This window comes from Theropithecus gelada, chromosome 3 (assembly GCF_003255815.1).
Source record: "Theropithecus gelada isolate Dixy chromosome 3, Tgel_1.0, whole genome shotgun sequence".
NCBI lineage: Eukaryota > Metazoa > Chordata > Mammalia > Primates > Cercopithecidae > Theropithecus > Theropithecus gelada.
Genome location: NC_037670.1, coordinates 83,050,969 through 83,068,051, shown reverse-complemented (window position 1 = coordinate 83,068,051; position 17,083 = coordinate 83,050,969). Strand labels below are relative to the sequence as shown.

Here is a 17,083-nt window from a genome sequence, read left to right as displayed (position 1 = left end):
TTTTTTTTTTTTTTTTTTTTTTTTTTTTTGGATCTTCCTATGGTTTGGGTATTAAAGTGATATTGATTTCATACAACAGGTTTGGGAGTATTCCCTCCTCCTCTATTTCCGAGAATCGTTAGAGTAGGATTGATATTAGTTCTTCTTTAAATGTTTGATAAAATTCAGCAGTGAAGCCATCAGGTCCTGGGCTTTTCTTTGCTGGGAGACTTTTCATTAGAGATTTGATGTCATTACTTGTGATTGATCTGTTCAGGTTTTGGATTTCTATGTAGTTCAGTCTTGGTAGGTTTTACATATCTAGGGATTTACCCATTTCTAGGTTTTCTAATTGATCGGCATACAGTTGCTCATGGTAGTCTCTAATGATCCTTTAATTTCTGCAATATTGGTTGTAATGTCTCCTTTTTTTAATCTCTGATTTTATTTATTTGGACCTTCTCTCTTTCTTAGTCTGGCTAAAGATTTGTTTATTTTATCTTTTCAGAAAACCAATTGATCTTTTATATTGTTTTCTTCATTGCAATTTCATTTATTTCTGCTCTGATCTTTATTATTTCATTTCTCCTACTAACTTTGGGCTTTGTTTGCCCTTTTCTAGTTTTTTAAGATGCATCATTGAGTTGTCAATTTGAGGTTTTTCTTCTATTTTGATGTAGGCATTTATAGCTATAGACTTCCCTCTTAATACTGCTTTCGCTGTATCCCATAGATTTTGATATGTTGTGTTTTCATTATCATTTGGTTCAAGAAAATTTTCAATTTCCTTCTTAATTTCTTTATTAACCCACTGGTCATTCAGGAGCATATTCTTTAATTTCTATGTTTGTAGAGTTTCCAGAATTCCTTTTACTACTGATTTCTAGTTTTATTCCATTGTGGTCAGAGAAGATACATGATATTGTTTCAATTTTTAAAAAATGTTTTAAGACTTGTTTTGTGGCCTATCCTTGTTTTGTGGTCCTCGAGGAATGATCCATGTGCTGAGGAGAAGGATGTGTATTCTGTAGCTGTTGGATGAAATGTTCTGTAAGTATCTATTAGGTCCTTTTGATCTATAGTGCAGATTAAGTTCAGTGTTTCTTTGTTGATTTTCTGTCTAGATGATCTGTCCACTGCTGAAGGTGGGGTGCTGAAGTCTCAGGCTATTATTGTATTGGGATCTGTCTTTCTCTGTCTCTCTCTTTAGCTCTGATAACATTTGCTTTATGTATCTGGGTGCTCCAGTATTGGGTGTATATATATTTACAAGTGTTGTATACTCTTGCTGAATTAACCCCTTTATCATTATATAATGACCTTCTTTGTCTCTTTTTATAGTTTTCTTCTTGTACTCTATTGTGTCTGATGTAAGTATGGCTATTCCTGTTCTTTTATGGTTTCCATCAGCATGGAATATAATTTTCCATCCCTTTGTTTTCAGTCTATATTTTCCTTTACAAGTAAAGTGTGTTTCTTGTAGGTAACAGATTCTTAGGGTTTTGTTTTCTTATTCAGCCACTCTTTGTCTTTTGATTGGAGAGTTTAGTTCATTTGCATTCAGTGTTATTATTGATATGGACTTACCCTGCCATTTTGTTATTTGTTTTCTCATTGTTTTGTGGTCTTCTCTTCCTTCCTCTGTTTCTTTCATTGAAGGTGATTTTTCTCTGGTGGTGTGTTTTAACTTATTGCTTTTATTTTTTGTATATCCATTGTATGTTTTTAAACTTGAGGTTACCATGAGCCTTGCAAATAATATAACCCATTATTTTAAACTGATGACAGCACTCATTGCATAAACAAACAAATAAGCCAAAGGAAAGCTAATAAAAATTCTAAACTTTAACTTCATCTCCCCACTTTTTACCTTTTTGTTGTTTCTATTTATATCTTATTGCACTGTCTCTTGAAAAGTTATTGTAGTTATTTTTTATTGGTTCATCTTTTTGTCTTTCTACTTACATAAGTTGTTTATATACCATAATTACACTGCTACAATATTCTGTGTTTCTCTGTGTACTTACTATTACCAGTGAGTTTTGTACCTTCCGATTATTTCTTCCTCATTAATGTCCTTTTCTTTCAGATTGAAGAACTTCCTTTAGCATTTCTTACAGGACAGGTCTGGTGTTAATGAAATTTCACAGCTTTTGTTTGACTGGGAAAGTCTTCTCCTTTAGGTTTGAAGGACATTTTCTCTGGATACACTACTCTCAGGTAAAAGGTTTTTTCCTTGACTTTAAATATGTCATGACATGCTCTCCTGGCCTGTAAAGTTTCCACTGAAGAGTCTGCTGCCAGATGTATTAGAGCTCCATTGTATGTTATTTGTTTCTTTTCTCTTGCTGCTTTTAGGATCCTTTCTTTATCCTTGAACTTTGGGAGTTTGATATTAAATGACTTGAGTTAGCCTTTGGGTTAAATCTGCTTGGTGTTCTAGAACCTTCTTGTGCTTGAATATTGATATTTTCTCTAGCTTTGAGAAGTTCTCTGTTATACTTTTGAATAAACTTCCTACTGCTGTCTCTCTAACTCCTTGTCTTCAAGCTCACTAATTCTTTCTTCTGCTTGATCATTTCTGCTTATTAAGAGACTTACACATTCTTCAATATGTCAGTTGCATTTTTCAGCTCCAGAATTTCTGCTTGATTCTTTTTAATTATTTCAGTTTATTTGTTGACTTTATCTGATAGGATTACCAATTCCTTCTCTGTGTTATCTTGAATTTATTTGAGTTTCCTCAGCACAGCTATTTTGAATTCTCTGTCTGAAAGGCTGCATATCTCTGTCTCTCCAGGATTGGCCCCCTAGTGCCTTATTTGGTTTGTTTGGTGAGGTCATGTTTTCCTGGATGGTCTTGATGCTTGTGGATGTTTGTTAGTGTCTGGGCATTGAAGAGTTAGGTATTTATTGTAGTTTTTGCAGTCTGGGCTTGTTTGTACCCATCCTTGTTGGAAAGGCTTTCCAAGTATTCAAAGGGACTTTGGTGTTGTGATCTAAGTTTCCGGTCGCTGCAGCTGTATCTGCACTAGGAGGCACCCTGTGCCCAGTAACACTGAAGCCATTACAGACTCTTAGAGGTACTACCTTGGTGGTCTTGGATAAAATCCAGAATTCTCAGGATTAGCAGGCAGAAGTTCTTGTTTCTCTTCCCTTACTGTCTCCCATATGGAGTCTCTCTCTCTTTTTCTCTCTATGTGCTAAGCTGCCTGGAGCTGGGGATGGGGTGACATAAGCACCTCTGTGGCCACCACTACTGGGAATGTGTTGGGTCAGACCTGAAGCTAGCACAGCACTGGGTCTTGCCCAAAGCTCATAGTAACTACCGCCTGGCTACCACCTATGTTTGCCCAAGGTGTAGGGCTCTACAGTCAGCAGGTATCAAAGCAAACCAGGCTGGTGACCTTCCCTTCAGGGTGGCAAGATCCCCCAGGTCATAGTCAGGTCCAGAGATGCTGCTGTCCAGGAGCCAGGGCCTGGAGTCAGACACCTTAGAAATCTACTTGATGCTCTATTCTACTGCAGCTGAACTGGTGCTGATACCACCAGACAAAGTCCTTCCCACCCTTCCTTCCCCTTTCCCCAGGCAGAGGGGTCTCTCTCCATTTCCACCACTACCCCAGGCCCATGGGAGGTACTGCCTGGCTACTGCCAGCATTCACTTAAAGCCCAAGGGCTCTTCAGTCAGCTTGTGGTGAGTGCTGCCAGGCCTGGGACTCACCCTTCAGGGCAGCGGGCTCTCTTCCAGCCCAGGGCAGGTCCAGAAATGCCACCCAAGAGCCAAGACCTGGAATCGGGGACCACAAGAACCTTCTTGGTGCTCCTCCCCACTGTGGCCAACCTGGTACCTAAGCGATTTTTGGTTCTTATGAAGGTGCTTTTTGCGTAGATCGTTATCACATTTGGTGTTCCTGAGGGGAGGATGAACAGTGGAGGCTTCTACTTGGTCATCATGCTCCACCTCCTCTCCAACATAGTTTTTTTTACAGTATATCTGAATAATATGTCTTGTCTTTATTACTGATTTTATTGTACTGATTAAAAATTATAACCTTCACAAGTATATAATTGTTTTTTATATCAAAGTATCAGGAAGTAAGCATTTGGTCTTCTGGTGCTTCAAGAGATGAAATGGAAGCCAGATAGTAGATTTTGATGTATCTCTTGTTATGACCAAATTTATACATGTCATTACTCCAAAAAGTACTAGCAGCAAATAATGAAATGATTTCATGGCATGTATAAATGGTGTCAAGTCAAATGGTAACTCTGAGAACTCAATTAAAGATTATCTGAGGGAAGAAAACAATGCTTTTCTCTTTTTATGGCACATCCACAGGACCATAGTTCACAAGCCACAAAAGTCATTTGAAAAAATGTCCCATGAGACTTGCCCTTCACAGCAGTCTCTCAGTTCCTGGCATTTCACATTATTGGAACAGATATGACATTTTACATTCTTTTTGTTTCATGTGTGTCTGTAGTCCTGCTGTTCGCATGGTGGTCTAGCATGGCAGGAAGCTTTAGTGAAGCAGCTAAGAGAGCAGGCTCTGGAACTTCCTGGCTGTGCAGTCTTGGGCAAGTCACTTAACTTGGCTCTGTCTCTTCATCATCTACAACAGCAGTCCCCAGCCTTTTTGGCACCAGGGACTGGTTTCTTGAAAGACCACTTTTTTCCCACAGAACTGGGGGATATGGGGTGGTTTCTGGATGAAATGGTTCCACCTCAGATCATCAGGCATTAGATTCTAATGAGTGCACAACCCAGACCCCACACATGCTCAGTTTGTAGATTCTACAAAGTAAGAATAGAGGACTCACCTCTTAGAATTGTGCAAATTAAGTTATTTAATTCTTATTAAAATATAGAGCACAGTTTCTAGCACCAAGATAGCACTTAACAAAAGTCAGCTATTATTATAGTAGACAATGAGTAGCTATTGAGTCAATAAAAAGAATGAGGTCCACCGTCATGTAAATAGGCATCATCCTTCTTAATTTGGGTTCACATATTAGAGGTAAGTGTAACTTCTGATTTTCTTTGAAACATTTCATTGAAGAATATAGTCTTTTTTTATTTCAGATGCTGTCTTTGCAGATGCGATGCCTACAATGGCGTCAAGCTGTCTACACTTCATCCCATTGTGAATCATCCACATTATGAAGATGCAGACTTGAGGTTGGCGGCTGATGAATATTTCATCAAGACTCACTTGGTGACTCCCAATTCTTAGGAATTGGAAAAATTTTTACACACACACACACACACACACACACACACACAAACTCATCTGCATTTTCATGCTGGAAGTTAAAAAAAAATGACAATAACCATCCAGAAATGACAATATATAGCTGTTGCCTCTGGAGCAAGCAGACCTCTGAAAACTGAAAAATGCAAAAGCCAGTTTTTCCCAAAGTGACAAATGTGTCACATATTTATGATATGTGTGTGTATTCCAGTAAAACTACTAGGTAGTTGGAACAGGAGATAGGATGGATTTTACTCACAGCCATGGTTTGCCAACCCCTGCTCTACATCATAAGCCCCACTCTGATTTAAGAAATGATTTCTAGATCTTACTGGTGGCCAATGACTAGCCTTTTGTGACAGGTAGAAAAAGTACATGAAAGTTACTATTATATATTACGTGCTTTCATGAAAATTTTTGCTAGCCGATTATGAGAACTCTAGTTTCCATTGATGTCTAAAAGTTTTGCTTTCCTTAAATGGCTGCTTTAAAAAATTATTTTGGTTATTCTAGTAGTTGTCAGTATAATCTTTTTTAAAAGTGGATTTTTGGCCTATTGTTAGAGGCAAATGTTTAAATTATTTAAAAGTTTTAGGTCTGCTGTCTAGGAGCCAGGGTTTGGAGTCAGACACCTTAGAAATGCACCTGATACTCTCTCTGTTCTACTGCGGTGAACTGGCATGGAAACCACTGTGGTGACTGAGCATCCCATATGCTTGAAATTCTAAGCAACATCCAATGCATAAGTGATAGTTTGTCAGGATTTTGTAAGAACTCCCACTACGGTCAAATCACCTGTTGTACCACATTTTGGTGACCATCCCCATTTCTCAAGATTCTGTGAAGGTGCTTTTCCTACCTGTTCTGACACCCTGGATGCCCATTGTCTAAGTGTTCTACTTGATACACTCAGTTTCAATTCATGTGTTTGTCAGAGCTTCTTCAGATGAAATTAAGCATTGAAAGATATGTTTTCACTACATTCAGTCTCTGTCAGAATATATTCTCTGAAAACTTTGTGAATTATGAGAAGAAAATGTTATATCCTAAGCTGCTCTCTGCCACCCAGTACAACTTTAGACTATTTTAAACACTAATAAGCAGTATATGCAGAATTAAAATTGCCATAAGTTTCATTACATTCAAAATATAAGTAGGAATGTGGAAACTGCCATCCCCAAAATAGTTGATGCTGTTTCGAGTCATGTATATCAGTGTTCCACCCAGTGAGTATTGAGATTTCAACTTAGTAAGATTTTTTTTAGTCTACTCTATTATCATTCATTTTAAAATCTTTTAAACTATTGTTTAAATTTAAAGGGCCCGGACAAAAATAGTTTATTCTACATATAGTCGAAAATCTGCCAAAGAAATAAGAGATAAATTATTGGAGTTACATGTGAATTATTATGTTTTAGAAGAGGCATGGTGTGTTGTGAGAACTAAGTGAGTATTAACCCTATGCTCTCTGATATGGTATATTTTTAAGCAACAAATGTTTCACTTTATTACAGTAGTCCTGATTCTTTAAGAGATTTTAGTTTAAATTCATTAAAATATTATCCTGGTATCGTAGTTTAAATTATTTCATCTAGAGAAGTAAAATTATACTATCAATGAAGTAGAAATTAATTCCAAACATTATAGTATATTTTAACATCCTGATTTTTCAATTTAACATCTTCTACTTAGCTTTTTTCATAATTTTTGAAATATGAAAATTTTTATTAGATATCTAAAATATGGATTTGAATTTAAAACACAGTGAGATATTAGCATCTTGTACCATAGCTGAGTTGGATTTGTAAGACTTAAAAGAAAAGTGACAAAACCCAAAATGCCATAATAAGAAAAACATCCTAAGAAAAACATAATAAGAAAAATTAAAATTTTTTAATTTCTGAATTTTGAATCTCTAAAAGTCATAAAATTCTAAGATGTGTAATGGATCTTTTGAGGCCTTTGTTTAGGCTCCTAAGCAGAGATACTAGCTGCTGCACATGACAGGAAATTCAGGCACATTAATTGTCTCCTAGAACAACACATTGGCAATCAGAAGAACAAAACAGGTTCTACAGTCACTTCAATATATCATTTACAATGTGCAAAAGGTTTCAGAGATGCAAACTAAAATGAGAAAGTATGACCAACACTGAAAAAAAAAATAAGTTAACAGAAACCAATTCAAGTAGGTCCAGATGTTGGATTTAGCAGCCAAAGACTGCAAAGCCACTATTACAAACACATTCAAAGGCTTAAGAAAAATATATTCAATAAATTAAAAGAAAACATGGTATCCATGAGTGAAGAGAGATGGAATCTCAGCAGAGAAATAGAAACACTCCAGCCCCCATGGGAATTCTAGAGCTGAAAAGTATAGTAAATGAAATGAAAATTATTTAAATGTTTTTTAACAGTTTAATGTTTTGAGATGAAAACATTTTTTGAGATGAAAAAATTTTCATGAATGAAAACAGAACATTTGAACAGAAAATTCAGTGAATTTGAAGATAAGAGAGAATAGTTAATCAAAAGAACAGGAACCAAAAAGATTGAAAAATAACCAACGTCACAGACCTATGTAACATTAAGTAGTTCAACACATGCATAATTTTAATATTAGATATAATGAAAAAGAGAACATGACAGAAAAAATATTGAAGAAATGTTGGCCAAAAATTTCTCAAGTTTGATAAGAGCTACTAACTTAGAGATCTGCTAAGCTCAACAAATCCAACTGGGTTAAGCCCAAAGAAAACCAAAGCAAGGCACATTATAGTCAAAATGGTAAAATCAAAGATAAAGAGAAAATCTTGAAAATAAGAGAAAAAAATGATATGCTATATAAACATCTGACTTCTCAACATAAATAGTGGAAATTATCAGACACTGGAATGGTAATTCAAAGTGCTGAAGAAGAAAAATCAAGAATTCTATATTTAATGAAATTATCTTTTAAAAATGGAGGCCAAAAATACATTTTTCAGATCAAAAAAATCTAATATAATTTGTTGGTAACAGATTTATACTTCAAGATGGACAAGAAGTTCTATCAGCTGATGAGAAATGATGCCAGATGGTAACTCAGATATACAAGAAATACCGAAATGCGCTGGAAAGGGTAAATATGTGGATATTAATCACGTATACATTTTTCTTCTCTGAAAATCTTTAGAAGACATTATTTAAGGCAAAGGTGATACCATTATATTTTTTACTTCATGACATAAATTAAATATACATGACAGTAGCACAAAAATTGAGTAAATGGAAATGTATGATTTACTAGAAATAACCCAATTTAAATGGTAAGTAAATCATGATATGTTAAAGATGCTTGTTGTCATCCCTAGCAAAACCACTCAAAAAATAAAACAGTGGGGGAAAAAAAGAGCATAATGGCAAGCCTAGACATGGATGAACCTGGATACATTAAGTGAAATCAGTCAGCCACAGAAAGATGAATAGTGCATGTTGTCACTCATGTGGAAGCTAAAAGAAGTAGCTCATAGAAGTAGAGTAGAATTGTGGTAGTTAGAGTCTGAGTGGGAAGGGTAAGGAGGAGAAGAAAATAAGGAGAGGTTGGTTAAGAGATACAAAATTAGAGATAAATAGAAGGAATAAGTTCTAGTGTTCTCTGCCACTTTAGAGTGAATATTAGTTAACAGTAACTTATCGTATATGTCAAGAAAGAACAGGATTCTGAATGTTCCCAGCACAAACAAATGGTAAACATTTGAACTGATGGATATCCTTACCCTGAGTTATCATTACACTTCGTAATTATGCATTGAAATATCACTCTATACTCCATAAATATGTACAAGTATTACTTGTCAACTAAAAATAAAAGGGGAAAAAGCCTAAACATACAACCAGCTTAAGACCCAGCAATTGTACTGGGCATTTTTTCGCAGACAGATGAAAAGTTGTGTTCACACAAAATTCTATAGAAAAATGTCTACAGCAGCTTTATTTGTAATACCCTAAACCTGAAACAACCCAGATGTTTTTCGCAAGGTGAATGGTTAAATAATAGTGATCTGTTCATACCATGGAATACCGCTCAGCAATAGGATCAAACTATTGATACACTCAAGATCCTGGATGAATCTCCAGAGAATTGTTTGAATGAAGAAAAGACAATCCCCATAGGTTACCTACTGTATAATTCCGTTTATGTTACTGTCTTCAAATGACAAAATTATAGATGTAGATAATGATTTGTGGTTGCGAGGGGCTAGGGTGGGGTGGGAATGTGAGGAAAGTATAGTATGTGTGGCCATACAAGGGATCTCTGTGGTGATGGAAATGCTCTCTATCGCCATTCTATCAATGTGAATTATCTGGCTGTGATATTATGCAAATATGCAAGATGTTACCATGGCCGGGGACACTGTTTAAAGTCTATACAAGAACTACTTGTATTATCTCTCACTTAATGTGGATCTCCAACTGTCTTGAAATAAAGTTTTTTTTTATAAAAACAAAAGAGCACAATAGCAAGCCTATATCAAACCATATCAGTAATTTCAAAGTGAAGGAGAACTAAATTCTTCCAAATAAAAGGCGGAGATTGGCAAACTGAATACAAGAGCAAAACCTATCTATGGGCTGCCTGCAAGAGGTGCACTTTAAATACAAATATGTATATTGGCTGAAGGAAAAAGAATGGAAAAGATACCACGTGAGTAAACATTAGAAAGCTGAAGTGAAAAATATATAAATATCAGATAAGATAGATGTTAAGACAAAGAATATTACTAGAAATGACTGTTTTATAATGCAAAATAGTTCAGTACAGGAGAAAGATGTAATAATTTGAGTGCATATGAACTTAAAAGAGAATTTCAAAATATGTAGAGCAAAAATTGACAGAACCCAAAAGGCAACAAACAAGATTAAAATGGAATTATAAAAATCACTCAATCCAAAATAAGGCAGAAGAAGTGGGAAAGGGAGACAAAGATCAGACGGAACAAAGAGAAAGCACCGAGAGTATAGACTTAAATCTAACCATATCAATTATCACATTAAGTGTAAATGGACTTGTGGTAGGCTGAATAATGAGCCCCCCACGATGGCCATGTCCTAATTCCCAGAAATTGTGAATTACGTTACATGGAAAAAGGAAATTTGCAAATGTGATTAAATTAATGCTCATGAGATGTGGAGATTATCCTTATTATCCAGGTAGGACAAATGTAATCACAAAGTATAAGGAGGAGGTAAAAGAGTAAGAGATCAAAAAGGTGATATGATGGTAGAAGCAGAAGTTGGAGTGATATAAGGCCACAAGCCAAGGAATGAGGCCAGCTTCTAGGAGCTGGAAAAGCAAGGAAGTGGATTTTCTTCTCGAACCTCCTGAAGGATTGGAGTCCTGCCAATACCGTGATTTTAGACTTATGAGCTCCAAAATTTGAAAGAGAATAAATACATGTTGCTTTAAGCAACTGTTTGTGGTAATTTGTTATAGCAGCAATAGGAAACTAATATAGTTCTAAACACCACAAACGAAAAGCAAGAATTGTCAGATTGCATAGCAAAGCAAGACCCTACTATAGGCTACTTTCAAGAAATTTATTTAAATATAAAGAAACGAAGAGGTTAAAAGTTAACAGATAGGAAGAGGACATGTGATGCTACTACTAGTCAGTGAAAACTGGTGTGGCTGTAATAACATCAAAGTACATTTGAATGCTAAGAATATTATCAAGATTAAACAAGGATTTTTAAATGAAGGGATTTATATTTCAAGAGGATGTAACAACCCTGAACATTTATGCACTCAGATAACAGAGCTTCAAATATATGAAGCACAACTGATAGAACTTTAGGAAAAAATAGACTAATCTACAGAATAGTTAGAAATTTTAATAGTCTTCTCTAAATAATTTGTAGAATAAAAAGAAATTTAGCAAGAATACAGAAGATTTGAATAACGCCATCAACCAATATGACCTAATTGACATTTATAGTACACACCACCCTAGAACAGCAAAATAGACATTCAAGCACACACAGACTATTTATCAAAAAAGACCAGTTTCTAGGCCACAAAACAAGTATTGACACATTTAAAATATTTTAGATCATGTAAAGTACAATCTCTGACTACAATGAAATTAAGTAAGAAATCAGTAACAGAATTCTATGTGGAAATTCCCTCAAATGTTTAGAAACTAAGTAATACACTTCCAGATAATCCATGGTCAAGAAGAAACAAAAGGAGGGTGAGTTTCAACGTATTTTGACCTAAGGGAAAATGAGAACACCATCCCGCTATTTGTGGGATGCAGATACAGCAGTAGAGAGATTTGTTTTTATGTTGAATGCCTATAATAGAAAAAGAAGAAAGGCCTCATATCAGTCACTCGGCTTCACCTTAAGGAACTAGAAGAAAAGAACAAGTAAACTCCAAAGTAAGGAGAAGAAAAGAAAGCATAAAGATTAGAATCAAAATCAGTGTGAATTTCCCCTCAAAACGGGGAAAAGTCAATAAAACCAAACACTGATTCTTGAGAAGATTAATAAAACTGATTAACTTCTACCCAAACTAAAAGATTGAAGACAGAAATTACTAACATCATGAATAAGAAAGATTTTATCACTACAGGATCTGAAGAAATGAAAAGGATAATGAGGGAATTTTAGGAAAAACTTTACTCCACTAAGTAGGACAAAATAGATAAAATGGAGAAGTTCCTTGAAAGATGCAAAACCAAAGCTCACTTAAGACATAGAAAATCTTATATCTATTACCTTATTATGAATGACCTTATATCTATTAATAAAATTATATTTGTAGTAAAAAGAATTGTCACAAAGAAAACATTAAGACAGATATCTTCACTGGAAATAATTCCAATTCTACAAACTATTCCAGAAAATTCAAAAGGAAGGATTACTTCCCAGCTGGTTCTATGAGGTCAGTATTATCCTGAAACCAACATGAGAGAAACATTACAATAAAAGGAAACAACCAATCAAAATGTATCATGAACACATATGTGAAATTTTTAAGTAAAATTGCAACAAATGAATCCAGCAATATATTAAAGAAAGACAATACACAATGTACTAGTGGAGTTTATCCCAGGAATGCAGAGTTGTCTCACTATTTGAAAACCAATTGGGTGAATTCACCATAGTAACAAACTGAAAAAGAAAGACCGCATCATCCTCTCAGTACTTTCAGGAAAAAGTATTTGACACAATTCAGTATCCACAACTGATTAAAAACGCTCAGCAAACTAGGAGTAGAAGGTAACTTGCTACTAAGAATCTAAGAATATAAAATTTCTAGAAGAAAATGTGGAAGAAAATTATTGTAACCTTGGATTAGGCTAAGATTTCTCAGATACAGTAACATCATCATGATCCACAAAAGAACACATTGATAAATAGGACTTCATTAAAACTGTAAACCTCTGCTTTTTTATAAACAGTATTAGGAAGAATTAAAAGATAAACCACAGTCTGGGAGAAAATATTTTCAAAGCCTATGTCTGATAAAGGACTTTCTCTAGATGTATAAAGAACTCTCAAAACCCAATAGTAAGAAAACAATCCAATTAAAAATGGACAAAAGAGGCCGGGCACAGTGGGTGGCTCACACCTGTAATTCCAGGATTTTGGGAGGCAGAGGTGGGTGGATCACCTGAGGTCAGGAGTTGGAGATCAGCCTGGCCAACATGACGAAACTCCGTCTCTACTAAAAACACAAAAAGTTAGCCAGGCGTGATGGTGGGCGCATATAATCCCAGCTACTCGGGAGGCTGAGGCTGAATAATCGCTTAAACCCAGGAGGCGGAGGTTGCAGTGAGCCGAGATTGTGCCACTGCACTCCACTGGGTGACAGAGCAAGACCTTGTTTCAAAAATAAAAAAAAAATTTTTAAAAAAGGACAAAAGGACAGATAGCAAATAATCACACAAAAAGATGCTTGATGTTACTCGTGATTTGTGAAATGCAAATGCAAATTACAGTGAGATATCACTAAACACTTAATAAAATAGCTAAATAGCTATAATTGAAAAAAAAAAAAAAGAAAACCTGATGATGCCACGTGTTGCTGACACTATGGAGGACTTAGAACTCTCATATACCAGTGGTGCTAAAGTAATATGGTACAACCACTCTGCAAGACAGTGTAGCAATTTTATTAAAAGTTAAACATATAACTACTATATTTATTAACATAAAAGAAAGCATATATCCATCCCAGTAATTGTACACAAATGTTCATAGCACCTTATTTTCTGTAATAGCCCCAAACTGGAAACAACCCACTTATTTATCAACAGATGAATATATAAACACACTATTAGAATATTCAGACAATGTAAATACTAATAAAAATGAACGAACTATTGATACAGCAATATGGGTGGATCTCAAAATAATTCTACTGAGGACAAGAATCCAGTCAAAAAGGAAAGCATGCAATAATTAGGATTACAAAAGGGCGGAAGTAAACTTTTGGGAGATATGGATATGTTCATGATTTTTATTGTGGCTGCTGTTTTACAGTTGTATACACATGTTAATATGTATCAAAGTGGATACTAAATATGTGCAGCTTATTGAGTAATTATTGAGCAATTATGCCTTAATACATCTGCTAAAAAAATCTGGCAGACGTTTACCCAGAATATACAAGGAGCTCTCACACCTCAATAAGAACACAAAATTTGGCAAAATATTTAAATAGACATTCCACCAAAGAAGATATTCTGAATCATCCATAACCATACTAAAATGATTAAAATTACAAAAACTGATACAACTCAAACTCTCATGCGTTGTTGGTGGAAATGGAAAACGGTGCATCTACTCTGGAAAACAGTTTTGAACTTGCTTATAAAGATAAATCCACACTTAATCATACATAACCATGCAACCCAGCAATTCCACTCCTGGGTTTTTCCCTAAGAGAAATGATAACACATGTCCACAAAAAGCCTTGTCCGTGAATGCTTATGGTGGCATTGTTCATGGTCACCAAAAACTCAAAACATCTCAAATGTTCATTAACTTGCAAATGGATAAACAAATTGTGTTCTCTGTATACAATGAAATATTATTTAGCAACAAAAAGGAAGGAACTACTGAACCTCAACAGAAGTTGTAGGAACTACAGCTCAGATATGAATATCAAAAACATGCTATGGTAAAGAAGCCAAAGTGAAAAGACTAATAATATATTTATATGAAATCCTAGAAAAAGCAAAACTATAGTGCAGAAAGCACAGTAGTTGCCTGAGGCCATGTTTGGGGAAGGAGGTAGATTGCAAAAGGGCACAGGGAACTGTGGGGGTGATGGAAATTTTCTGTATTATGATTGTGGTAGTGCTCGCACATCTATACACATTTGTCCGTACCTGCCAAACTTTACACATAAAGTCGGTGAATTTTATTGTGTGTAACTTATACTTCAATATAGATGTTAAAAAATTAGACATCAGTTTTGCCTGACTCCTTCCCTTTAATGGCTGCCATGCAGGGTTACTCTCCGGGGAGGAACAGTGTCTCGTGTAGCCCAGTCATACAGCCGCCCAAAACGGGAAAGCACTGAAGAAAACAAATTGCCACAAGAGTCTCCTGTCCCTGCCTTGGATGATTTCATGCTAATCCAAGACAGTTTATGCTAAAAAATATGAAATTCATCAGGAATTCGATTAGGTTTTAAGTTGTCTTATTTTACTACAAATGGGCCTTATGTTTAGATGGTGATGGTACTGGGAAAGTATATTTGTGTTTGTTTCATCTTGAAAGTGAGCTTTTAAATATATATTTATGAATGTATATTGAAGCTTTATTGTAGGATATGTCTTTCATTCGGTTAAATGAGATGTGAAAATGCAACATACTTAATTTCATTCTATTTTTTAAATTTCTAAACACTGAAATTATGTTTTTGAAATGACACTTTAAAATAGTTAATAAATTTGTCTTTGAAAATCTAGATGTTGTGTTATGTATCTATTTTCTCTAGACAGGAATACATTTCTAATATGGATATATATGTCTATCTTTTCTCAGGCCTGGTTGCAGTATGCTTGAAATCTGGGATGTGGAAGACCCTTCCAATGCAGCGAACCCTCCCTTATGTAGCGTCCTGCTCGAAGATGCAAGGCCTTACTTCACCACAGTATTTCAGAATAGTGTGTACAGAGTATTGAAGCTTAACTGAGAAGGAAACTACCCATTACACTATGGTACAATGCCGTGTGTCAAAAACAATCACCCTTTGGCTTGTTTACATTAATAAAAAATCACAAGCTTTAATAAAAGACACTTAAAAATAAAATAAAAATGGATTGAAAGTTTTTCTGATTACTAAAAGATAAATTACTTTTCTGTTCATTGAATGTCAGCCTTATTAAGCTTGTCATATAAATTATTAAATCATGTCATACTGCATAAACAAATGTTCATTTCAGAGTTTTATTAAAGAGAAATGTACATAAAACAATGAATTTTAATAAATCAAGGGTACGTAAGTCCTTTTTCATCCAACTTGGTGAACTGCTTCAGATTTTCTCTAGTACCAGAGTGTACCCGCTCAAACTCTGAACCACTTAGGGCAGAAGAATGCAAGTCCTGCCCAAGTGGACCCAGCGGCAAAGGTGAGGGACCCCAATTGCAGGAGTATGTGTTGCTTGGGCTCCTGGGAGCCACAGTTGGAGCTGGCATCCCTGGGGACCAAATACACAGCATGCAGCAGAAGAGACATCCCCAGAGCTGGGAAGGTCTGGATCGGGTCTATTCGTTTCTTAGGGCTACTGTAAGAAAGTACCACAAACTGGGTGGTTTAAAACAACAGAAACTTGTCTCACAGTTCTACAGACTCAAAGTTCAAAATCAAGGTGTCAGCAGAGCCATGCTCTCTTTAAAGTCTCTAGGGAATAATGTTCCTTGCTTCTAACTCCTTTGGTTGCCAACCTTGGCATTTCTTGGCTTATGCAAGCCCTGCCTCTGTCTTCACATGGCCTTATTTCACCTGTGTCTCCTCTGTGTTTTCAAATTTCTTTCCTTGTAAGGACACCAGTCATAGGATTTAGGGCCCATCGTAATCCAGTATGACCTCATTCGAGTGCAGTGGCACCATCTTGGCACACCGCAACCACCGCCTCTCAGGTTCAAGCAATTCTCCTGCCTCAGCCTTCCGCGTAGCCAGGATTACAGGCTTGCACCATCACACCAGGTAATTTTTGAATTTTTATTAGAAATGGGGTTTCACCATGTTGATCTGGCTCGTCTCAAACTCCTGACCTCAAATGATCTGCCCACCTTGGCCTCCCAAAGTGATGGGATTACAGGTATGAGCCACAGCACCCAGTCTGACCTCATCTTAATTTGATTACATCTGCAAATACCTCATCTCTAAATAAAGGCACATTCACAGGTACTGGGGTTAGGAGTTCAACTTTGTCTTTTGGGGCTGTGTGCAGTGGCTCACGCCTATAATCCCAGCATTTTGAGAGGCCAAGGCAGGTGGATCACCTGAGGTCAGGAGTTTCGAGACCAGCCTGGCCAACATGGTGAACCCCGTCTCTACTAAAAATACAAAAAATTATCCAGGCATGGTGGCGGGCGCCTGTAATTCCAGCTACTCAGGAGGCTGAGGCAGAACAATTGCTGGAACCTAGGAGGCAGAGACTGCAGTGAGCTGAGATCATGCTACTGCACTCCAGCCTGGGCAACAGAGCGAGACTCTCAAAAAAAAAAAAAAAGAAAAACGTTTTTTGGGAGAACAGAATTGATCCATAACACAAGCAAGGTGACCAAACCCAGGAAATGCCAGGTGTAAAACCAGCCAGGGTGGGAGCCCAAGACCACCCAGT

At 36.1% G+C, this 17,083-nt stretch overlaps 1 protein-coding gene across 1 annotated transcript in view; it reads left to right on the top strand.

Moving 5' to 3' along the window:
* Positions 1 to 15,429, top strand: part of LOC112621632 (probable C-mannosyltransferase DPY19L2) — a 102,813-nt gene extending 87,384 nt beyond the window's left edge. The window contains 4 exon segments of the mRNA XM_025381068.1: positions 5,066 to 5,098; positions 5,101 to 5,161; positions 6,555 to 6,680; positions 15,279 to 15,429. Coding sequence (XP_025236853.1) covers positions 5,066 to 5,098; positions 5,101 to 5,161; positions 6,555 to 6,680; positions 15,279 to 15,429 — 371 coding nt within the window.
* Positions 15,430 to 17,083: the final 1,654 nt, after the last annotated feature.